This window comes from Mandrillus leucophaeus, unplaced genomic scaffold, assembly GCF_000951045.1.
Source record: "Mandrillus leucophaeus isolate KB7577 unplaced genomic scaffold, Mleu.le_1.0 Scaffold1377, whole genome shotgun sequence".
Taxonomy (NCBI): Eukaryota; Metazoa; Chordata; class Mammalia; order Primates; family Cercopithecidae; genus Mandrillus; species Mandrillus leucophaeus.
Window position 1 is genome coordinate 200,421 of NW_012101340.1, and position 25,283 is coordinate 225,703.

Consider the following 25,283-nt stretch of genomic DNA (forward strand, 5'->3'; position numbering starts at 1 on the left):
TCACAAATCCAATTTGTGAAATCACTCAATAATGACTAGAAAATATTTTCAATGACTTGGAAAATCGGATTAGATGATGAATCGTGGAAGATGGTTTTAATCTTGAAGCTGAGATATGTGAATGCTGCTATATTAAAACATTGAAGATGATGTTTCTATACACAATTTTCAGTTTTGCTTCTCTCCCAGAACTTTAAAAATTATTAATCAAGAACTTCATAAACCATATATGTCATAATAAAAGACAACAATATAAGTCATCTATAAAAATTAAGAGGAACATGAACATACATGAAACATATGGGCGAAATGTCTAAGTTGGTGCCTCTTAAATTTTAGCATGAATACAAATCCTCTTGGGGAATTTGTTAAAACACAGTCTCATGCCATAAGTGTGATGGGTGGATTTGAGATTCTAAATCTCTAACAACTCTCTGACGCTGCTGTTGCTCTCTGGGAGTCACACCTTGAATAACAAGGCTATATAAGTTTCATTTAAGCCTTAAAGATGGAGATTAATAACCTCCATCTCGAAAGAGATCATGCCCTTCCTGAAGTCACTCCCGTTCAAACCACAGTAGTTTCTTAAGTGATTTTCTGTCTTCTATCTCCCTCCCATTACTGTCGTTCACATTGTTTCCAAGGTAATCTCCCAAAATGCAAATCAGTTTAAGCTATACTTTGCTTTGATGATATTTAATTGCCCATCTGGTCTCAAATCCAAATGTTTACAGCAGACAGGCACATCATGTGAATGAGTGAAGCAAGGCTAAAAGGGGAGGTAGGTCATGAGGAATAGTGGCAAACTAAGGACTGTGGCAGACTGATGTGCACATACCTTTTCTAAAAGAAACAGGTATTACTGGGCTCCAGCCAGGAGTCACTATGTCTATGTGGGAAGACGAGCTGATAATGCCAGATCTTCCAATTTTTTTAAAAAAACAGGAAATCTAGATTTCTTTTTTAACAGAAACTCCAACATTTTAAGATTAATATTATTTTTTTCAAGCCAGATGCCCACCAAAACCTACATAGAATCTCTGGGAATGAGATGCAGACATCAGTATTTTTTCAACATCCTCTAGGTGACTCCAGTGTGCAGCCAGAGTTGAGAAGCACTAATCCACACATTTCCCCATGGCACAAACTAGAAAGGGCCTGAACTTAACCAAGGGTTGAAGCTATAGAAGTACAGATTGGTTCATGAAGGGAGTTCTATTATATGAACATTATTTCTGATGTGTAAGAGAAGGACTGATCATACCCCCTCAAAAAAAATAATTAGCAAGTATTTGTTTGCATAGTATTTTAATACATCCTACAACAAATTCTGAGTTTCAAAGGTTCAGTTCAAGCTTTGGAGCATCAAGGCGATTTATAATACAATTTAAGAGTATTTAAGGTTTTAAACCAAAGGACAGTTTATAATTATCCATATCTGCTATTTCTTTGTCTCTTACACATGTAAAAGAAAAAAAGAATTTTCATATTTGGTAAAGAAAGTATAATTCAAAACAATTACCCACAGTCAAAGGTCATATTTAAAAATCCTTTAGTTCATTTATTTCAATATGATCTGAATAAAGTATCACACTTATTAAGAGCTACGAAAGTTGCTGTATTTCTTGTTCTGAATGTATTCCAGTAAGAAATGATAGAGACATTTTCAAAGTTTACTTAGAAAGAACTCACTGAGTAGACTAACAAGCCATATACACCAGCTTCCTGCTGTTGAATTTAGCTGTGGGTAGCAGAGAACACCTGCTTTCTCTGTGTTACCAGATTATTTATAGGAGCTTCACTGATGAATCCTCAGCTTGATGCCTTATTTCTATGTTAAATCTTCTTTGAAAGGAACATTTCCTATTCTGTGCCTCATATCCACACCCAAACAAAAGTCCAAAATGTAATATGCTGCTTACTACTTAAGGACATATAAAATTGAATTTATTTTCCATGAACAAGAAATTAGATTGTTGAAAAAACCACAGATAAAAACTATTTGGAAGTTTACACTATGGATGGGAAAGGAAACCAAACAATATTTTTGGAGCCACTACTAAAACATGGATGTGTTCACAAACATTATCTTTTTTTTAACTTCTATTTTCTGTTCAGGGCTACAGTGCAGGTTTGTTACAGAGGTGAACTCGTGTCACGGGGTTTGTTGTACAGATGATTTCATCGCCCCGGTATTAAGCCCAGGCCCCAGTAGTTATCTTTTCTGATCCTCTTCCTTCCCCCATCCTCCACCCTCAAGAAGACCCCAGTGTCGGCTGTTTTCTTCATTGTATTCATAAGTGCTCATCATTTGACTCTCATTTATATGGAAAACACGCAATATTTTGTTTTCTGTTACTGCATTAGTTTGCTAAGATAATAGCCTCCAGCTCCATCCATGTTCATGCAAAAGACATGATCTCATTCTTTTTTATGGCTGCATAGTATTCCATGGTGTGTATGTACCAAATTTTCTTTATCCAATCTGTCATTGATGGGCATTTAGGATAATTTTATGTCTTCGCTGTTGTGAATAGTGCTACAATGAACATTGACATGCATATGTCTTTATGGTAGAATGATTTCTATTCATCTGGGTATATGCCCAGTAATGAGATTGCTGGGTTGAATGGTAGTTCTGCTTTTAGCTTTGAGGAGTCTCCATACTGTGATTTACACATTCCCATCAACCGTGTTAAGTGTTCCCTTTGCTCCACAACTTCACCAGCATCTGTTATTTTTTGACTTTGCCATTCAGATTGGTGTGAGATGGTATCTCATTGTGGTTTCAATTTGCATTTGTCTAATAATCAGTAATATTGAGCTTTTTTTCAGGCTAATAATCTCTAATAATCAGTAATATTGAGCTTTTTTTTCAGGCTACACATATGTCTTCTTTTGAGAAGGTCTGTTGATGTCCTTTGCCCACTTTTTAATGGAGTTGTTTGTTTTTCTCTTGTACATTTGTTTAAGTTCCTTATAGATGCTGGATATTAGACCTTTGTCAGATGCATAGTTTATAAATATTTTCTCCCATTCTGTAGGTTTTCTGTTTACTCTGTTGATAGTTTATTTTGCTGTGCAGAAGCTCTTTAGTTTAATGAGATCCCACTTGTCAATTTTTGCTTTGTTGCAATAGTTTTGGGTGTCTTTGTCATGAAGTCTTTGCCTATTCCTGTGTCTAGGACAATATTGCCTAAGTTGTCTTCCAGGGTTTTTATAGTTGTGGGTTTTACATTTAAGTCCTTAATCAGCCTATCTTGAGTTGAGTTTTGCATATGGTGTAAGGAAGGGTCCACCTTTAATCTTCTGCATATGGCTAGTCAATTATTCCAGTATTTATTAAATAAGGAGTCTTTACCCTATCACTTGTTTTTGTCAGCTTTTTTGAAGATCAGGTGGTCATAGGTTTGTGGCCTTATTTCTGGATTCCCTATTCTGTTTCCTTGGTCTATGTACTTGTTTTTGTACTAGTACCATGCTGTTTTGGTTACTGTGGCCCTGTAGTATAGTTTGAAGTTTGGTAACATAATGCTTCCAGCTTTGTTCTTTTAGTTTAGGATTGCCTTGGCTATTTGGGCTCTTTTTGATCTTATATGAATTTTAAAATAGGTTTTTCTACTTCTGTGAAGAATGTCATTGATATTTTGATAAGAATAGGGTTGAATCTGTAAATTGTTTTGTGCAGTATGGCCATATTAATGATATTCATTCTTCCTATCCATGAGTATGGAATGTGTTTCCATTTGTTTGTGTCACCTGTGAATTCTTTGGGCAGTGTTTTCTAATTCTCGTTGTAGAGATCTTTCACCTCCCTGGTTAGCTAGGAATTTAATTTTTTTTGCAACAACTGTGAATGGGATTGCTTTTCTGATTTGGCTCTTGGCGTGGCTGTTGTTGGTGTGTAGGAATGCTAATTATTTCTGTACATTGATTTTGTACCCTGAAACTTTGCTGAAGTTATCAGCTGAAGGAGCTTTTGACCAAGACTATGGGGTTTTCTAGATACAGAATCATGTCATCTGCATAAAGAGAGAGTTTGACTTCCCCTCTTCCAACTTGGATGCACTTTATTTCTTTCTCTTGCCTGATTGCTCTGGCTAGGATTTCCAATACTATGTTGAATAAGAGTGGTGAAAGAGGGCATCCTTGTCTTGTGCCAGGCTTCCAGCATTTGCCCTTTCAGTATAATGTTGGCTGTGGGTTTGTCATAGATGCCTCTTATTATTTGGAGGTATGTTCCTTCAATATCTAGTTTATTGAAGATTTTTAAAATGAAGCGGTGCTTAATTTAGTTCTGTTTATGTGATGAATCACAATTATTGATTTGCATATGTTGAACCAACCTTGCATCCCAGGGATGAAGCCTACTTGATTGTGGTGGATTAGCTTTTTGATGTGCTGCTCAATTTGGTGTGTAAGTGTTTTGTTGAGGATTTCTGCATCAATATTCATCAAAGATATTGACCTGGTTTTCATTTTTTGTTGTGTCTCTGCCAGGTTTTGGCCTCATAGAATGAGTTGGGGAGGAGTTCCTCCTCCTCAATTTTTGGGAATAGTTGTTGGAGGAATGGTTCCAGCTCTTCTTTGAACCTCTGGTGGAATTTGGCTATGAATCTATCTGGTCTTAGGCTTTTTTTTTTTTGTTGATAGGCTATTTATTATTTATTCAATTTTGGAGTTCATTATTGGTCTGTTCTGAGAATCAATTTCTTCATGATTCAGTCTTGGGAGGTATATGTGTCTAGGAATTTTTTTAGGTCTGTATCAAGGTGTTCGTTGTAGCTTCTGATGGTGATTTTTATTTCTGTGGGGTCAGTGGTAACATTCCCTTCATTATTTCAAATGATGTTTATTTGGATCTTCTCTCTTTTCTCCTTTATTACTCTAGCTGGCAGTAAATCTATCTTACTAGGTTTTTCAAAAAACCAACTTCTGGATTCATTGATCTCTTGAATGTCTTTTCATGTCTTCATTTCTTTCAGTTCAGCTCTGATTTGGGTTACTTCTTGTCTTCTGTTAGCTTTAGGGTTGATTTGTTCTTTTCTCTAATTCTTTCTGTTGAGATGATAGGTTGTTAGTTTGAGATCTTTCTAACTTTTTGATGTTAGAAAGACATTTAGGGGAGAACACTAAATGTTGGGCATTTAGTGCTATGAATTTCCCTCTTAACACTGCCTTAGCTGTGTCCCAGAGATTCTAGTATGTTGTATCTTTGTTCTCATTAGTTCCAAAGAACTGTTTGATTTTTGCCTTAATTTCACTGTTTACCCAAAAGTCACCGAGGAGCACGTTGTTTAATTTTCATGTAATTGCATGGTTTTAAGTGATTCTCCTTGTCTGAATTTCTATTTTCATTGTGCTGTGGTCTGAGAGTGTGTTTGGTATGACTTCAGTTCTTTCCCATTTGCTGAGGATTGTTTTATGTCCAATTATGTGGTCAATTTTAGAGTATGTGCCATGTGGTGATGAAAATAATGTATATTCTGTTGTTTTGAGATGAAGAGTTCTATAGGTGTCTAACATATCCATTTGGTCCAACGTTGAGTTCAGGTCTTGAATATCTTTGTTAATTTTCTGCCTTGAATTATCTGTCTAATACTGTCAGTAGAGTGCTGAAGTCTCCCACTATTATTGTCATAAAAATTTTCTAATTGAATTTTCAAGGCTTACAGGTAAGGAAAGTGGGGCTCACAGGTATGTAATGTACCCAAGGTATGTCATTCACTATGTAGTGAACGTCATAGCAGGGGTTTACACCTGTTTTTCTCCATGTAGATGCAACCAAGTATAGCATTAGAGTCAACTTCTAGATATTGCATTGCTCACAGAAAATACTCTGTTCTGGAGTAAGGGAAGACAAAGAATATAGAACTATAATCATTTTGTCATTATAATTCCATTTTCTCTAATCTAATCTGCATGTTTTTTTTTCTTTTGGTTTGTTGTAGGAAGCCTGCTAATTCAAGTGAGAAGAGGTTAATAAAGTGGCTAAGGAAAATGTATATTCAGCAAAGGCTGCCAGGTCTTTCCAGAAATCCTAACCCTATATATAGGACTGACTTCATGGTCAACTGACCTGTGCAATCACACAGAGCCTTATGTTTAAAAGGGGCCCATGCTGTCCCTATACTGAACTTCTCAACAATATTTTAAGAAAACCTTCCGTAATTTTATTTTGCACTGGGCCCCACAAATTATGTAGCTGGTTTTTTCTGTAAAGTGAAAGTAAGGTTTTGTAGATCACAGAACTTTTCTGTGGGAGACAAAAGGTAGTTGAGTCTCAGGGCACATGGCTGTCTACATACAATAAGGTTGGATGCCATAGACAGGAGATATGTCAGGGGAGAACTTTTTAGGTGTGATGCTTTCTCTCCTTACCTCCCTGGTCGTTGCTCATCTTTGTACCTTTTTGGATAGAAAATAGTACCCTCAGTCCAGTACCAGTAAGAGAGAAAAAACAGAACCCCATGGAAATCTAATCAGATGGATAGTTGATATTAGAGAGGCAGGCAACCTGATCTGTTTCTTCATGTGTCCATACCAACTCTCCACCATGTGAGCTGGGTAGAATACTACCCAGAGAAATAGGTCATGGATAAAAGCAAGGTCCAGAATCCAGTCACTGGGAGGTCGTCCAAGGGGTATACTCTTTTGTTCGTGTGGTGGAGGGGGGGTGTTGGGGGACAAATGGGAATGGCTGAATACTAATTGTAGCAAAAGAAGCCATCTGCACTTAGGGTACTCTCCCCAACTCACCCAGAAGGGGTAAGTTAGAGCACTGGCTTTCATATCCCCAACATACCAAAGTTACTGATATCCCAATGGAACATTAACTCACAGGGATAAACAACATCTGTTGACCACAAGCAACACTGAAATACAGAAGAAGCAGAATTAATGCACTGGACAGACCAAAAATTTAATATGTTAAAAAGTATATCTTAAGATATGAGGAAATACATTAGATAGGTAAAACAGAAAACCATTTGTGAAGAAGAATCAATGTCAGCAATTGGGCATGAAAAATATAATAGCTGAAGTGAAGAACTTGGCAGAACGGCTGAATGGCAGAAGGAGTACAGCAGAAGAAAGAATGAGTGCACTATAAGATCAGAGATTAGGAAGGAATAAAGAAATAGGGGGAGGCAGTGACAAGTTAAGAAGGATATAAGTAGAATATCATGTATGTAATACAACTTTCCAAATTTACATTGCGACTAGAAATTAGCGTACTGAAGAACACAAAGAACTGTATAAACTAGATGCAAAGAGTGTTATGGCAAAAAACAATATGAGATCCATGGCTTCATACTGTTTATGAAAATTAAAACATGTAACTCTCTATTTTAGAAATAGGACTATGTCTAAAGACAAAAGTTGAGCCCATTAGAGTAGGTGCCTGTGAGAATGAGAATGTGAGGGAGACAGAGAATAAAGGCGAAGACAATAAGGTAAACCAAAAGGGAAGTGTAACTCTACTCTGAGGGCTACAAAAATGGTTTTAAAGATAATGGGTGGATAGATAGATAAAATAAGGCTAAGTGATTATCTAAAGTCACCAGGGAATCACAAAGAAAAACTAAAAGGATGTTTCTTCTTCACAACGTAAAAGACTTACTACACAGACATCAATCAAATGTCCTTTTCATATCAGGCACTGTCCTATGTGCTGGGAATACCAAGGTAAGACACTGTCTACTTTAAAAAAAATACTGCTACTTCCCCGCGCCAGACTTATTCCTTTCAACCAGCTCTGGAAAGGTGTTTTTTACACTCGTCTTGCTTTCAATATAACAAGCATAACTGATATTGAAATGTGCATCCTATCTCATTTACAGGATTTGAAAATTAAGGAAAGTTTTGAGGTCATCTAGGCCTACCTCTGATTGCTTCAGGAATCTCTTCTATTTCCCAACCTGTGGAAGTCTACTTTTCTGTCATGACCATGAATTATTATTTCTTTCCTACAGAATGGCTGTGGATGTCTATTGCCTCTAGGACAACTCTCCTTAGCCTCTCTTCTCTGGCTTACACATTACGAGGACTTTAACTCTCATCATAGACAGCCTGGTTTGATTGCTGTTTGCCTTATTCTGCCATATTCTGGTTTGACCACCCCCTCCTAACCAACAACTCATATTCTATCCATCTGTTCAAGCCCCATCATTCCAGAAAGCTGTCCTGGATCACCCCAGAATAAAGCACTACTCCCCCTTGCACATACAGACTGATGGTGGTCTCTCTCAACCCATATGATTCGGAGACTCCTGAAGTCTTAATAACCAGTTATCTTGCCAGTGAATTCTCTAGTGTCTGAAATTCATGGCAAATATCTTTAGAACCTTTTTGGATCTACAAGTTATATTTGAGCATTCATTTTCATTTGACTGAATCAGTCTAAATAATTAGTCCACATTTTTGTAATTTGTAATTAAAGCTGGATTAAGACTGATGGCTCTATAGCCCAACCTATAGTTTGGAAGGAAAATCTTACATTGGAAAGAATACTTCACAGAAATAAATAAAAAGAAGAAATCCCAATAAATAAACTAATACTTTTTTTTTTTTTTTTTCAGAAAATAAATTTGCCAGGTATGATGGTTCATGCCTGTAACCCCAGCACTTTAGAGGGCTGAGGTGGGAGGATCACTTGAGGCCAGGAGTTCATGACCAGCCTGAGAAACACAGCAAGACCCCATCTCTACAAAAAAAAAAAAAAAATTAGCCAGGTGTGGTGGTGTGCAGCTGCAGTCCCAGGTGCTCGGGAGGCTGAGGTGGGAGGATCGCTTGAACCCAGGATGTCGAGGCTGTGGTGAGCTATGATTGCACCACTGTGCTCCAGCCTGAGTGACAGAGCGAGACCCCCATCTCCAAAAAAAATAAAAATAAAAAGGAAAATAAATTTACTCTCAGGAATGCTGTAGAAAAATAGGTTTATCTGCCTCACTTTTCAAAAACAGTTTGGCTTGAAAACTACTTGAGTACATGGGGCAGTACTCAGCTTCTGCATAAGATGCAGAGTAGTTCAGGACCTTGAAGGAAGTGGATATACTTGTATGGAACCTCCCAGGCTCAAACAATCCCCCCACCTCAGCCTCCTGAGTAGCTGGGACCACAGGCATGCACCACCACACCTGGCTAATATTTTGTAGAGATGGAGTCTCCCTATGTCATGCAGGCTTATCTAGAATATTATTTATTTCTAAACAGGAATGAACTATCAAGTCATGAAAAGATATAAAGGAAACTTAAATACATATTACTAAGTGAAAAACGTCAATCTGAAAGCCTACATACTGTACAATTCTAACTACATGACATTCTGGAAAAGGCAAAACTATGAAGACAGTAAAAAGATCAGTGGTTGTCAGGAGTTGCGGGTGTGGAAAAGAATGAACAGGCAGAGCACAGAGCAGTTTTAGGGTAGCAAGAATAATCTGTATAATTCAATGATGTTCAATCATTCAATACATGTCATCACACATTTGTCCAAACCCATAGACTGTACAAAACCAAGAGTGAACCCTAATATAAGCTATGAACTTTGGGTAATAATGATGTGTCAATGTAGGTCCATTAAATGCACCACTATGGTGAGGATGTTGATAATGGGGGAGACTATGAATGTGTGGGGGCAGAGTGTATATGGGAAATCTCTACAGCTTCCCCTTAATTTTGCTGTGAACTTAAAACTGCTCTAAAAATAGTCTTTTAAAAATTATTTTTTACATCCCTTATACCTGCAACTTAATAATATTGATGGAAATAATATCTATATGCTTTTTTGTTTATGCACATCAGAGGTGGAAATACAGCTATAAACTATGAGAAAAACTGTGGCCTACTAAGGTCAAACATTAACAAATATTCTACTCCAGACTGTCTTCAGGCTAGAGGAAACCATAACTCCACATTTATCATGAATATAACCCCAAGGGATGTATAAATTATGTGTACACTATATACTGCTTTTTTTTTTGTATTAAAGGAAGCAGCATCCTATGCAATTCTGGTGATCTCTTGTGCTTAGCATTTGGGGCTTTCGATAGAATTTTCACTGATAAAACTTGAGTGATACAAACAGAATCAATCGCCATATAATTCAATGAAAAAAATTAACATCCTAAACAGATAAACCAAATGCTGAAAAATTTTAAGAACTTAAAAAATAATCAGTCATTATTAGTCAGTCTTCTGTAAGTGCACCTTTTATCAATCAGTCAAATATTCAAACCAAACACTTTGAATGCCTAGAAGACACTGGAGTGTTCAAACAGAAGCAAGAAACTGAAACAAATGTGTCATGATCCCCATGAAAAGATTTAAGTCTAAATAAATGCAATCTACTGCCTCCGTCCTCATCTTGCCGACTCCTATCCTCCCAGATATGTGAATATTTGACTTGTCTAGCCTGTATTCAGCTACTGTCTAGTAGTGTTGGCCCATTGTTTTCTAGAGCTTTATGACTTAGCTCTACCTACAACTATCAATCATCTAAAATATTAATAATACAAAGTTCTCTAAACGTTGATAGTGATTATTCACTGTTCTCATTCCATCTACTATGATGGACTTCTGTTTTCTTGCAGATCAATATGGAGCCTCTGTAAAGAATTTTGGAAAGTATTTATAGACCCCCAGATGTATAAATGCATTGATTTTCAAATAACAAGACACAATGGAGAGAAGGCCAACCACAACACAGGTGCTTTACTCATCTTGCTTTCGGCACTTCATGCTTGCATTTTAATGCATTCTATATACCTACAAGTGGCTGCTGGGCTGGTAACCATTACTTGTTGCAAAACTGAGAAACCTGAAGCAAGTTAAGGAGCAAAAGACATGTAAATGGGAACAGCAATCAAATTATATCTGGAAGTCATAAAAGTGATGACTCATAGTAATGATATCTCAGTGTAGAAAAAAATTTTAGAAAGCTAAAAAAGTATAATGTTTAAGAGCTTCGGCCTTTGTATTAGACAAAACCTAGAACTGAATTTTAAATCTGCCACTGACAAGCTATATTATATTGGTCAAGCGACTTTGCATTTCCAAGCCTCTGTGTTTTATTTGTTTTGATGCATAAAATGGGGAAAATAATACCTCCCCCTTAGGGGTTTTATGATAATTTAGATAATGGATTTCATATACATAGTATAGTGCCTGGCATATAGTAACTATTCAGAACAATATAGTTATTGTTGTAGAAGCTGTTAATTTGTTTATCATTATTCTGGAAGCCCTGTCAATGCACAGTGGTATTGCTAATGTTATTGGGATATTTTTTTACATGAATAGTAGATTAATCAAAGAGACTTCTCAGTTCTCCTCTAAATTACCCACAGAAGCATATTCAAGAAAAGTTAATGCATTTTTCAATTATTTTTAAAGTGTCTAATATATCTCTTACCTTTGCTTTTATTATCAGTTCCTCGTGCTTACGAATTAGATCCTCATTGTCTGAAAGTGATGAACCTAGACTTTGTTCCTGTAAATCTCTTATCGTTTTCTGAAACCAACAAGTAACCTAGGTAAAAAGCAACAAAGAAAGATCAAAATTTAAATAATCAGAATAAGTGAGTAAAAATTCAGAAATAGTCCCTCAACCTTTCAAAGGTTAAGCTACTTTAATTTCTCTTTATATAAACTATCTCATGTATTAAAATAATATGAACAAGTTTAGAATTTTTTCTTCATTTAACCTCTACATGCATAAAAGAAAAAAAAATCCCAGAAAAGTATGAAAATGACTAATCAGTTCAGTAGATTACATGGCATGAATAAGATCAAAATCTCCTAACAAAGAATCAAAATATATTCCCAAGCAGTCCAAAAATCATGAATTCATTTAAAATATATCTTCTTTCCTGGAAATGAATATGAATCTAAGTATAGTTATATAAACCCATATGAAAATATTAAACAGTATAGGTAGAATTATATTTTCTGCCATAAAATAGACTATGCAGAAATATTTAGTTTGCTACAAGTGCTGGAAATCTATATCCAGAAAATAGAGAGGTTATTAAAATCCATTGACATTATAAGTGGTAAGGGCATGACTCACATTTACATTGACTTGATTTATCATACATGCCATATACAGTGCTGAAACCACAAATAGCAAAGGACTTGAAATAATCCGTACCTTTTTAAATGATGCCAACACTTGTCATGGGGGCCCTGGATACAGATTCCTTATCCCAATTAAAGGAGACTTAGATTTTTTACTCTCGAATCCTGTATAGCATTATCCTTATGATCATATCATAATGACTGATTCTTAAGAGACTGCTACCAGCTACACAGTTTGCTAGTTGCTTTGTGGGCATCATCTCTATTTCTCTCAACAACTTTATAACAGTCATGATATCATCATTTTAGAGATGCGGTGACTGAGTTTTGAAGAGGTTAAGCAGCTTATCCACAGCCACATAGTAAGTAGCAGAGTTTGTCCTCCAGTCTGCAGGATTTCAAAGTCCATGCTCTTTCCATTGTGCCCTGCTGCCATGCTTGAGTCGTTTCAAATCTTACAGCCCTGCCATCAGGGGAAATGACTTCAAATCTGAAAAATGAACACTGGCAGCCCATTCAAAACAATGGGCATATAAATCCCAAGTCTGATACTATGTCTTTCCCCAGCCTAGGTTGTCTTGCCTGTTGCAGTCTCAGGATTTCTCTGAAATCCTGTAACATGGAGAAATGTGTGAAACAGGTGGCCAAGGAGAACTCTAGATTAGTTTGGAAGTTCCACACAATAAATGCACATTACACACACACACACACACACACACACACACACACACACGTCAGAGTTAACGGCTTACCTAGAATAGGACACACCATTTATAGGGCTGATATCGCAAAGTTGACTATGTGATCAAAAGGTCTACACCAACTCTTAGTATTTCTCAGCATGGAATAGGCAGTTAAAATACAGGATGGAAGCATTTCTCTAGCTTTCTGCTAATTGGAAATGTCTTTGTTAACCACCATTTTAGTCCATCATTAGTGCAAAGAAAAGAATACTGGTGACCTTGTAGCAGTTTTCATGTGACATATATCTCATTTTCTTCTGAATATTTGGTAATCTATGCACAATACACACATTATCTAGTTAGTCCCCAAGATATACAAGTATTGTGCTTATGTATTTACAATTATTTGAAGACAGTCTGTTTTTCTGGTATCCAATTAGAGCTAGATGATATGTACAATGTGCCTATGAAAACACACACAGAGTATTTTATCAACAGCTATAAAATTTATTATTTTATTGTGTAAAACAAAATAATTTTCTCCCAAAAATGCAGTAAGCCCCTATAAAAACACAACTAGATCAATGATTTAAGGGTTTCCTCAAAGTAAAGTGGATCACGATACAACTAACTTCCAGAGATCGTTTATTTTATCAAATGAAAGTGAGTTTTATTTATTCTTAGCTAAAGTGGGAGGGACTTGACATCTCAAGAATGCTTTAATAGGGACAGTTAATATAGAATCAGAGTGGATGAAAAATGGGTACAAACAGGTGTTCTCTAATCTCTAAAAACAGGTGAGAAGCCTGAACCCTCAGATAATCTTATTAAACTTTGTGAGTCAAAGACTTGTCATCTAACACATGCCAGCAGTGATGAAAGCTGGGAAAGAGTGAGTTGTTTTGATTTTTAAACCGTATCTACTGACCTCATCTTCTGGATTTGGCACATACTATTTCAACTCCCAAAAGATACTATTCCTGTGAGACAATACTATTCTCTTTAAGAGAATGTAAAGAACTACGATAATGTTCAGCATGTCTTGTTCACATTCCTGCCTGTTAAATCATGCTGACTCTCTAGATCTACAAATTGTTACTACCAGATGCACCCTGGAAAGAAACATAAAAACAAGTTGGCATAACACTCAGAAGTAAGTCGATCATCATGAGGGTGTTACATCTCATTATGAGGTATTCACACACAGGGGCAGACTCTTAGATCAGATTTACCATGTATGCTGTGGGATGCACACAAAATAGGCTCTCAGAGTCCTTCTGATCACAAGATAGGACACCCTAAATAACCAGGAGCATGTCAATCATAATATTCTGCCACCCAGTAAATCAGTCATTGTGCCTGGCGAGTAGCTACTTCAGACAGCTGCATAGATATTCTAAGTGCACTTTTTATAAGGTTTTAAATTATGTCAGCTGCTGTCCAGAAGTCTGAGTGATAAGTACAGTAAATGATGCACCAGGACATTTATGTAGAACATGGTCCCTGCAAAACTATGAAAACATGAGCCATAAGCTGAGGAGATGTGCAATGGAAGGAAAATAAAAAGTATTCGAAGTATGCACTGGAAATTGGTTCTGAGCAATGATGGATTAAAGGGGTAAATTAGAATATTTTTCCTTTCTTCCCAGTTTCTATCTTTCAGTTTCATCTGAGCAGTGTGTTCATGGTCATCCCATTAATTTGATAGGGCATTCTAGGTACTTGATGCCCAGAGGAGATAGAACTCAGCAGAGGAGTGAGGCAGATCTTTGTAGTGGTGTGTGTGTGTAGTGATGGGGTGGCATCTATCACAGAATGACAAGAGATGGAGAAAAAGGAAAGTCAGCAAAGATGCAGAGAGGAAGCAATCAGGAATGTCCAGTGAAAACAAAGAGCTTCCTTCAAAGTTAAAGTGGGGTGGCAGGAAAACCTGCACTGTCCAATACAGTAGCCACTGATCAACATAGCTATCTAGTACTTGGAAAGTGACTAGTCCTAATTGAGACACGCTCCATGTATAAAGCACACAGCAGATTTCACAGACTTAGCATAAAGTATAATGAAAATATCTCATTAAGAATAACAGTATGAGTATGAGTATGGTGGTTCATGCCTGTAAACCGAGCAGTTTGGGAAGCTGAGGCAGGCGGACCACTTGAGCACAAGAGTTTGAGACTAGCCTGGGCAACATGGCAAAACCCAGTCTCTACTAAAAAAATACAAAAAATTAGCTTGGTGTGGTGGCACACACCTGTAGTCACAGCTACTCAGAGAGGCTAAGGAAGGAAGATCACCTGAACCTGCAAAGTTGAGGCTGCAGTGAGCCAAGATCATGCCACTGCACTCCAGCCTGGGCAATAGGAGTGAGACCCTGTCTCAATAAAAAAAAAATGTTACTATTGATTACCTATTGAAATAACATTTTGTATATGTTGGGTTAATTTAAAAATATTATTGGTTTTCACCCTTTTTGTGTGGCTTTTTGCTTTTTAATTTCTTTTTACTTTTAAAATGTGGCTACTAGAAAATTTAAAATCATATCAGTAGGTTGCATTCTATTACTATTGGATGGTTCTTCAATTAAAATATATTTGGACTATATTTGTTAAATGTAGACTTAAAGACTGAGCTTTAATTAGGGATATGTAAAAAGTGGAGTCAGGAGAAGAGCGGTTTGAGATATCAGTTGGTAGCATTTATGAACATCTAAGTGCGGATGTTGGCTGCTACAGTTTTGATGTTTGTCCCCTCTAAACCCCATGTTGAAATTTGATTCCCAGTGTTGGAGATGGGATCTAATGGAAGGTATTTGGATCATAGGAGTGGACCCCTCATGAATAGATTGATGCCCTTCCTTGGTGGGGGCTGTGGGAGAGTTCTCCCTTTATTACTTCCCAGCAGACCTGGTTGTGAAAAAGAGCCTAGTGCCTCCACGTGTTCTCTTGCTTCCTCTCTTGCCATGTGATCTCTGCATTTGGAAACTCCCCTTCACCTTCTGCCATGGGTGGAAGCAGCCTGAACTTTCAACAGATGCCCAGTCTTTCAGCCAGCAGAATCATGGGCCAAATAACCCTTTCATCTTCATAAATTACCCAGTTTCAGGTATTCCTTTGTAGCAATGCAAAATGGACTAAGACATTGGCTACATTCATTGGCTGAGTAAAGGATAATAGCTTTTGGGAAAGCAGAAGTAACAAAGGGGCTCCTCCCCACATTTTTTTCTTTGATTAGGTGAGACATGCATTTCTTTGCTTGTGTTGTTCATCACTGAAGATGCATGGGGAAAGTTGATACAGGGATGTACCAAAAACAGTGGGAAGGTTGGAAGAGAGGGAAGCTTAGGCTAAATACCTTCAATAGGTATTTAGGTATTTCGCCTTGAGCAAAGAAGGACTCCTTTTTTTAAATATTTTTAATTTTTGTCTTGTTGGAAGTCCCACTTTGGACTCCTGCTGGTAGATAAGAATGAAGAAAGTAAAAGAAGTGAACCAGCCTTCCTTCCAAGAGAAGCATTAGGTACTAATTTAGGTAGGTTACAACATAACTTCAACTAATCTTTGCACCCCTCCTGTGATAAAGATATTTGTCTTTTCAATAGATGAGGTAACAGTTCAATAGACAGTTCAATAACTTGCCTAATTTCAAACAACCAATAGGAGGAAATTCTTGTAGGTAGGGACAGAAATGCCAGTGTCAGAATTCATACTATGCAATATTTTTCCTGCTTATTATATACATCTGCAGAAATAAAGGATTCTGGAGAAGAGAAGTGGCCTATATATATCTCATTAGGCTATATTTATGAACATTCTTAAAATAAAAACCAAAATGCAAAGCTATGGTTATAGAACCCAATTTTAACACCGAATTAGGTCCTGTATATAATCAGGGGCTTAGTGAAAATAGTTCATTAGAGAGGAGAATGAATGTGTGGGTCATTCTCACATGTGTGTGACAGGGTCAGGCCTGTCAGAAGGAGTTCCTGAGAGCAAGATGCCAGCTGTGGGCAGTGGTGACAGCAAGAGCAGGCTGAGAATTTCACTTCCCAAATGACATGTGCCAAAGACAGGACTGAAAGATGGAGCATGCAAGCAATAGAAAATGCTCTCTGATGGTCAAGGATAAACAACGGAGGCGTCAAGAAGGTGAACTTCTGCTGCAGCCCAAAGCAATGCATCAGAAGGTCATAAACCACTGCAGCTTATTTTTCTGCAATTTGTTCCACAATCTGAAATCAGATCTTTTTTATCTTTATTTAAAATATGCTGGAGGAGGTGAACTAGCAATAAGCAATTCAAACCACCTTAACAGAAATGCTTAAGGGGAGATGAAAATCTCATCAAATTACTTTCATTTTCTTTTCCACGTGCAGAACTTGCTGAATAACCAGGTTCTATTAAGGACAAAAAACTGATCAAGGAAAAAGGCATCAGTTATTCATCTTCTTTAACCCAAGACTTTTTGACAGTCTCTCTTGCAATTACCAAAAATACACACATACAGAGAAATGCTTTCAATTGTAGTTGATGACAGTTCTAATGTAGGTGACAGTTCTAATGCCTGCTTTGATTTTGAAGGCATGTTTCCATAGGGCTTTGGTTTTTTTTCTTTTTTTACAGTAGGAGAACCAGTTGTATTTTGTATTAGACAATACAGTCAAATGAGCTCTGGACTTAACTAGCAATAACCAGATTTGAAATATCTATTTGGTCCACTAGGTGATTCTAATGCACAATAAGAAGAGATGCTAAAGCTGTGTTGCTGATGTTTGCACCTGCAGACTTCGCAGGAGGGCAGAAAAAAACAATTAGTGCCAAAAACGTGGATTGGGTTTCCATTTTTAGATGTATTCTGGGACCGATCTAGTTATTGGCCTGTTATTATTTGGACTTAGAGATTCCAGGAGGACAATGCTCACAATTTTCTTCCGTAGAATTTGGGAGCCCTTTGTGAATTACTGAGATCAACTGGAAGGTATCTGTATCTCCTCAACAAATTCCAGTATCAAATCCCGGTATTCTGTGTTGAGGGGCAGTAGGAAAGCTAAAATATGTTATTTTAAGGCAAAACTTGTTACTTTATGAACAGCTTTACATACAATCTTTTTTCCTGTCTAGAATAATAATTTTATGTATTTAACTATTCTGACTTGTGTTAGCATATAATTTCTCTTCTCACATCTATATTTCATTTAAAAAAAAAGGCAGTAAGGACTTCCCTTCTTAACATTGCCCACAACAATTATTTGTGTTTAGGTAGGGCTCTTTACTTCCAACTACTTAATGGATGGAAAGTTATTTCGTCCAATGGACAAAATCAGTACAGTAGAAGTCTCTGGACCTAAATTTTATTTCTAACATTACCTCTGACTCATTGAAAATAACTTCCCCAGCAGTGGAAAGAAATTGTTTTTCAGGAGAGGAAACAGCCCCATCCAGTGTCTTGGCAATGTGTATCCCTGCCACAGATATCGAAGGCATGGTTTTCCCAATATAACTTAAAGTTCCACCCTAAGTGATCTTCAGCCAATTATATTCACTGTGTGTGTGAGATAAAGAGAGTGAGACAGACCGACACACAGACAGCGCAGAGCTACTTAGGAGTGGGACCAAAGTTTGACATTTTCATTTTACCTTCCCATTTCCTAGGTCAGGCAGCTTAATGGATTTCCTACCGAAGTTTTGGCCTGAACCTCTGGTTGTTGGGAAAAACAATGAATCAGAAACTGTCATATAGACAGAATAAATAACTGGTAAATTTTAAAAGATGTCTTCATCTTTTTAAAGCATGCCATTTATTGTTTGCTTAAGAGTCTCCCTACAATATTCATTAAAATTAATTCATCCTTTTGGGTTGTCTTTGGGATTGGATCGTGAGAATGAGGGAAGAGGAGAAAATGATTTCTACTTCCTGGCTAGTTTGGGATGGTGGCAGGAGAAAAGAGAAGCCAATGATCACCAGGGACAAACACCAGGGGTAGGGAAGGAAAAGAGCTTAGAGAGGTAAAAGGAGACCCACAGGCAGCCCCAGGGCTTAGCAGATATCTCAGGCAGCAACAGCTAATTCTGTCATACAATGGGCATGAGGATTAGAAGCAACCACAGAGCCTTCCCCAAGGAGCACACACACATCACTTCTGAGAGTGAATGTGGTCAGTGTGTGTCCCCATCCCCCTTACCAACCGACTTGAGGGCTTCAATAACCAAAATGTTGTTAAGCCATCAGTTCAATTGAACAGTATACAGGAATGACCTAATTTAATGAAAATGTAATCAACTATAATAAGTATAAGTGACCTAAAGAATAGCTAAAGGGTGGAGAAACTTAAGAAGTGGAAAATTGGTTTTAAACTCTATCTTCCAGCTAAAGCTGACCTTTTGAGTAAACTAGACTGGATATAAAGCCATGAAATGGCATATTAGAACATTTTAGAAAGTTAAGACTATCTAGTGGTTTATGGAATTGGTGTGGGATGTGGCCAGTGTGTCTGATTTTGTAGGCTAGTGATTATCCAGTAAAGCTCAGAAAGTGACCACCAAAGTATGTAGTGATATGGTGAACATTTGAAAAGTATTGAGCACCTACAATATGCCAAGCTGTGCTCAAAGCATTTTAAAATGTATAATATTTTTTATTTTTACAAGAAATCTATAGGTAGATACTGTTATTATCCCCATTTTATAGAAAAGGACACTGAGGCACAGAGGCCAAGTAACTGGCCCAAAACCACATACCTAGTAAATGTAAAAGCTAGGATTGGTATCCATGCCATCTGCACCAGAGTCCCTCTCTTTCAACCTTTGAACTGCAGTGCCATTGGAAGCAATAGTCATTCGCATACATCCCAGTTAGAAAAGGTTTTTTTTTTTTCTGTTAAAATTACATGATCCTTCTACAAGTACTATCAGATCCTTTGAATTTACTGTTGGCGTGCCCTAGAGAGAATTCTAGAGACAGACTGTATACCAAAATGAAATTCTGTGATAAATTTTCATCTATGGACAGTGGGACAGTCATGTATACCTGTTACTGACCCAACGGTTTGATACCAGTGTCACCAAAATAATGCAACCCTTTTTTTGGTCTTATGCCAGCCAATGTATGAAAGCTGCCTTCAGAGAAGGACTTTTTTTTTTCTTTTTTTTTTTTCTTTTTTTTTTGAGGCAGCAGCTCACATTTATTGAGAGATGCAAATGCATGTATTTTTAATGCAATCACTAGAGATTTAGGAAATACTAAGTTAAACAACAAGACCAGATTTGCAAACATGAAAATAAAAGGTAATGCTCAACATTGACCAATGTGGTGGGAACTAGTACTCAACTCCAACTAGTTGGAGTCAAATTTAAACAACTTTTGTGGGGGTAATTTGACAAGATGGATCATGGGACTTAACACTTGTTCACATTCTATCAACCTCCAAATTCCACTTTTGGGAATAACACTGTTTATCCAGGAATACCACCTCTTGGAATATGAAAGATACACTCAAGAATACAACTGAAGAGGCTCATTGTGCGTAGTCATAATCATGGCACCAGGACTGACATTTTGCTGATGTAAATGTTTCAAAGTATTTTCACTCACACCTTCTCATTTATTTTTCACAAAATCTCTTGGTGATAGGTTTAGTATCCCCATTTCAAAATTTCCAAAGCAATAGATAAGAAGCTCAGGTAAGTAACTTCCAGAGAAGGACTTTCAAAATTACGCATTTAAGCTGTTCAATCATTCAAGTTCTAAATCCTAGTTAGAAGGTGGCATCATATACAAGAGAATACACTCACATATGCCTGTATGGGTGCACAGTTTTACAGATGTCCACCAGACACAAGATTGGTGCCCAGACGCTATGCTCATATATGTCATCTTTAATATCATTTAAATTGCTCATTGACAAGGAATATACTGCATGATTATGATACACATTTTACTCAAATTATAAAACCACAAAACCTTCTGATGTGAATTCTATTATCCTTCCTGCCCCTAAAGATGTATAACTCATATGTGATCTGGGTAGTAAAAAGAGATTGTCTGCCCTCATGTCTTAATTCTCCTAGACGTCCTTGACACTGTCTTGTACACAGAGACCATGAATAGCTTAGTTTTAATATATTTGTTTGTCTCACTTATGCCTGATTGGAGCAATTGAGAAAAATTGCATTCATAAATCTTCTTGCCAAGATAATTAATTATGCACGAAGTACTTCAAGCTGCTTCTGATTTTCATTAATGAGGCAGATTATCTGCAAAATAAGATGCTGCTGGAGCTGAAAAGAAAGGTCAGCTGCTTATCTTTAAATGTAAAACAAGAGTGCATTTTTATCTCTGAAAAACAATGATGAAAGAACATGCTATAATTATCTTTATGAGGTGATCACATCCTAATTAAGATAGGAAAGTATGTGGTTTTCATTTACTGTTTTCCTGCAGTTGATGTGAATCCTAAGTCCCCATCATGCTGGTCACTTAATTTCTTTTCCAAAGGAGAATTAGCTGAACTATTACAGTTCAAAAGCATTAGGCCACAGCACTCAGAAACAGAGACGCACTAAATGTATCTTTTAAATGGCTCTTATGAAAGAAGACACATCACGTATTCAGACATCCACATTATTATTCATCAGTAATCTTTGTTCTATTTCTTTACTTAATTTCCCTTTTTCTTAATTGGTTAAAATGATTGACAAAGTTGATATTTCATTAATGTAAAGATTGATAGCTCCTGTGTTCACTTAAAATAAGACAGAACTGACAAGAAAAAAAAAAAAAAGAAAACCCTTTGCCCTCCAATGAAATGTGGTTCCATATGTTCTAGAATTATCAGGTAGATCATCCAAGAACATGATAACTATAAAACCCAAATTACGAACTGAGTGACACTCAGCTCAGTGTCCCTGCTGCAATTCTTCACCATTGTACCATCAACAACACTTTAGAACATTCAGGCCGGGCACGGTGGCTCATGCCTGTAATCCCAGGACTTTGGGAGGCCAAGACCAGCAGGTCACTTGAGCCCAGGAGTTCAAGACCATCCTGGGCAACATGGTGAAACCCCGTCTCTACTAAAATGCAAAACATATAGCCAGCGTGGTGGCGTGTGTCTGTAGTCTCAGCTACTCGGGAGGCTGAGGCACGAGAATTGCTTGAACCCGGAGGTGGAGGTTGTAGTAAGTCAAGATTGTGTCGCTGCACTCCAGCCTCGGTGACAAAGTGAGACTCTGTCTCAAAAAGAAAAGTAACAATAATAATAATAAAAAACAGAAGTTTAGAAAAACTGAAAAACTCAGGTGCGATAATTTGTGTTTATACATACCTGGACTTTAAAGTGAATCCTTGTTCATATAATTATCAACAGAGTAAGCATTAATTATTGTTTATAATATTAAGAAATCAAAGCAACTCTATTTCCTCATTAATAAAATACTGTTTAAATTGTTTTATATTCAAATAGCAGAATACTACACACTTATTAAAATTAATTGCTCTACTTAAACACAGAATATGTTTAGGATTTTTTTCAATTTAACAAAAAAACAGGTTGTAATACGGTATATATAGGCTGATTCAATTAATTTTCATTTGTTTGTTTAGTTTTTTATAATAAATGTGTGTGTGCCTGTGACTATGCTCACACTTGGATAAAAGTCTAGAAGGTGGCAGTATGCCAAATTTCTAGTAGCAATCTGCATGGAGGGTGACCGCTACATTTTAACAAAGAAGCATTTTTAAATCACAAGCAGAAAAAAAGATACTACTTTTTGTTTTAAACTATCAATTCAGTGCCCGTTGAACAAGGGTAGCTGTTAACATTATTAAAGCGACTTTTATTTTATCACATCCTGTGAACTCAAATAATAAAACTGGTCTTCAATCTGAGACCAATCTTCATCTGAGCACGACATTGCGGGGGCAAGAAGTGGGGAGAGTATGTAACATGTCGGGCCTTCACCATCTTTTTCAGACATGATGGTAACAACTGCTAACACTAAGATAGTAGTTGGTATTATTATTCATATTTTTACAGAAAACTGAGCCTCAGGGAAGTTAAATAATTACTGTTACTCAGCTAGTAAGTGGTGAAGCTAGGATTTGAACCCAGCCAACAGTCTGGCCCCAGGATCTGTACCCTTACCAACATAAAGAGACAATACTTAGCTTTGTTAACTAACTACTCCAACTGCTGTCACTGCTGTTAACAAGAGAAAATGTCACATAGGTGTTTTAAGATTCAGAGTCCAAATTTTATTTTTATTTTGTTTTTTGAGACAGAGGGTCTTATTCTGTCACCCAGGCTGAAATGCAATGGTGCAATCTTGGCTCACTGCAGCTTTGGCCTCTTGGGCTCAAGCCACCCATCTATCTCAGGCTCCCAAGTATCTGGGACTACAGGAGCATGGCACCATGCCTGGCTCATTTGTGTGTGTGTGTGTGTGTTTTGTAGATACAGGGTTTTGCCATGTTACCCAGGCTGGTCTCGAACTCCCGGGCTCAAGGAATCTGCCTGCTTGCTCTGTTGATAATTATATGAAAAAGGAATCACTTTAAAGTCCAGGTATGTATAAGCACAAATTATCTCACCTGAGTTGTTCAGTTTTCCTAAACTTCTGTTTTTTATTATTATTATTATTATTATTATTTTCTTTTTGAGACAGAGATTGCTCAAGCAATCTCACCTCCCACAGTGCTGGTATTATAAGCATTCATCACCACACCCAGCCTAAGAGCCTAAATTTTATATTTAAGGAAATGACTATCTTGTTTATTAACTGGTTATATTTACTATAATGTTGATTATTCTTATTATAATTAATTTTTGTTCAAGTGCTGTTAGGAATGGAGTCTAAATGAGAGCCTCATTCCCTTAACCACGAATGTGGATTCCTAAATCCTAACTATACTTGTAACAGCCTCCAATAACTAAACAGTATTAAGAGACCTAGACATGTATGACAACAGTAATGCTACATCCGGGGGAAAGAATCTGGGCTGAATGAGAAAGCTTTCATAAGTTGTAAGGTTTAACCACAGAGAGGGAGGGCAAAGAAACTATTAAGTACCTCTTAAAACGCTATGCATTGTGCTATGTGTTTTGCACATTATTTCATGTAATCCTTATAACAACTCTGTGATTTAAGTATTATTCCCAATTTAAAGATGAGGCCCATTAAAACAGCAATGAGATACCACAACACAGCTATTAAAGTGGCCAAAATCTAGAACACTGACAATGCCAAATGCTGACAAGGATGTACAGCAACAGGAACACTCATTCATTGCTGGTGGGAATCCAAAATGGTACAGTCGCTTTGAAAAATAGTTTAGCAGTTTCTTACAAAACTAAACACACTCTCACCATATGACCCAGCAATCGCATTCCTTGGTATTTATCTATATAAATTGAAAACTTATCTTCACATAAAAAGCTGCACATGGATGTCCACAACAGCTTTATTCATCATTGCCAAAATTTGGAAGCAACTAAGATGCCAGTAGATTAATGGATGAACAAACTGTGGTAAATGCAGACAATGGGATACTTATTGATTTATTGATTTATTTATGTTATTTGAGACAGAGTCTTGCTCTGTGTCACCCCGACTGGAGTGTAGTGGCATAATCATGGCTCACTGCAGTCTCAACCTACCAGACTCAAGGGATCCTCCGACTTCAGCCTCCTGAGTAGCTGGGATCACAGGTACACACCATCACACCTGTCTACTTTAAAAAAGTTTTTGTAGAGACAGGGTCTCCCTGCTTTGCCCAGGGTTGTCTAGAATATTATTTAGCGCTAAGCATAAATGAGCTATCAAGCCATGAAAGGACATGGAGGAAACTTGAATGCATATTACTAAATGAAAAACGCCAATCTGAAAAGTCCTGTATGATTCTAACTATATGACATTATGGACAAGGCAAAACTATGGGAACAGTAAAGATGAGTGTTTACCAGGGGTTAGAGGGAAGGGAGCAATGAACAAGCAGAGCACAGAGGATTATTAGGGCAGTGAACATGGTTTCTATGATGCTATGATGGTGGATGCATGTCATTACACATTTGTTCAAACCCATATGTATGTGGAATTGGACATTTGGAACATACATCATCAAGAGTGAACCTTCCTGTAAACTGTGGACTTTGGGTGATAGTGATGTGTCACTGTAGGCCCACTGATTGTAAACAAGCTATTCTGAGGGGAGATGTTGATAAAGAGAGAAACTGCACGTGTGGGGACAGGGAGCATATAGGAAATCTCTGTACCTTTCTCTCAATTTTGCTGTGAACCTAAAAGAGCTCTAAAAAATAAACTTTACTTTTTAAAAAGCACCCCTTCCAAAAGCATTCACCTCTAAAACAAAATGAGACCCCATAAGTTAGAGAACTTACCAAGTCAGACACTTTCTACTATACCTTACTTTACTTATTAGCAAATATATTTTTGCTTTCCAGGTTTAGCAAGGGATTTAGATTTCCTTTAAGAATGTGGCCGGACGGGCGGATCACAAGGTCAGGAGATC

General features: G+C 37.1%; 1 protein-coding gene across 1 annotated transcript in view; it reads right to left on the reverse strand.

The window, feature by feature from the left end:
- Positions 1 to 25,283, reverse strand: part of CCDC141 (coiled-coil domain containing 141) — a 212,763-nt gene that overhangs the window by 101,507 nt on the left and 85,973 nt on the right. The window contains exon 6 of the mRNA XM_011973440.1: positions 11,414 to 11,530. Coding sequence (XP_011828830.1) covers positions 11,414 to 11,530 — 117 coding nt within the window. The remainder of the gene's footprint in view (positions 1 to 11,413; positions 11,531 to 25,283) is intronic.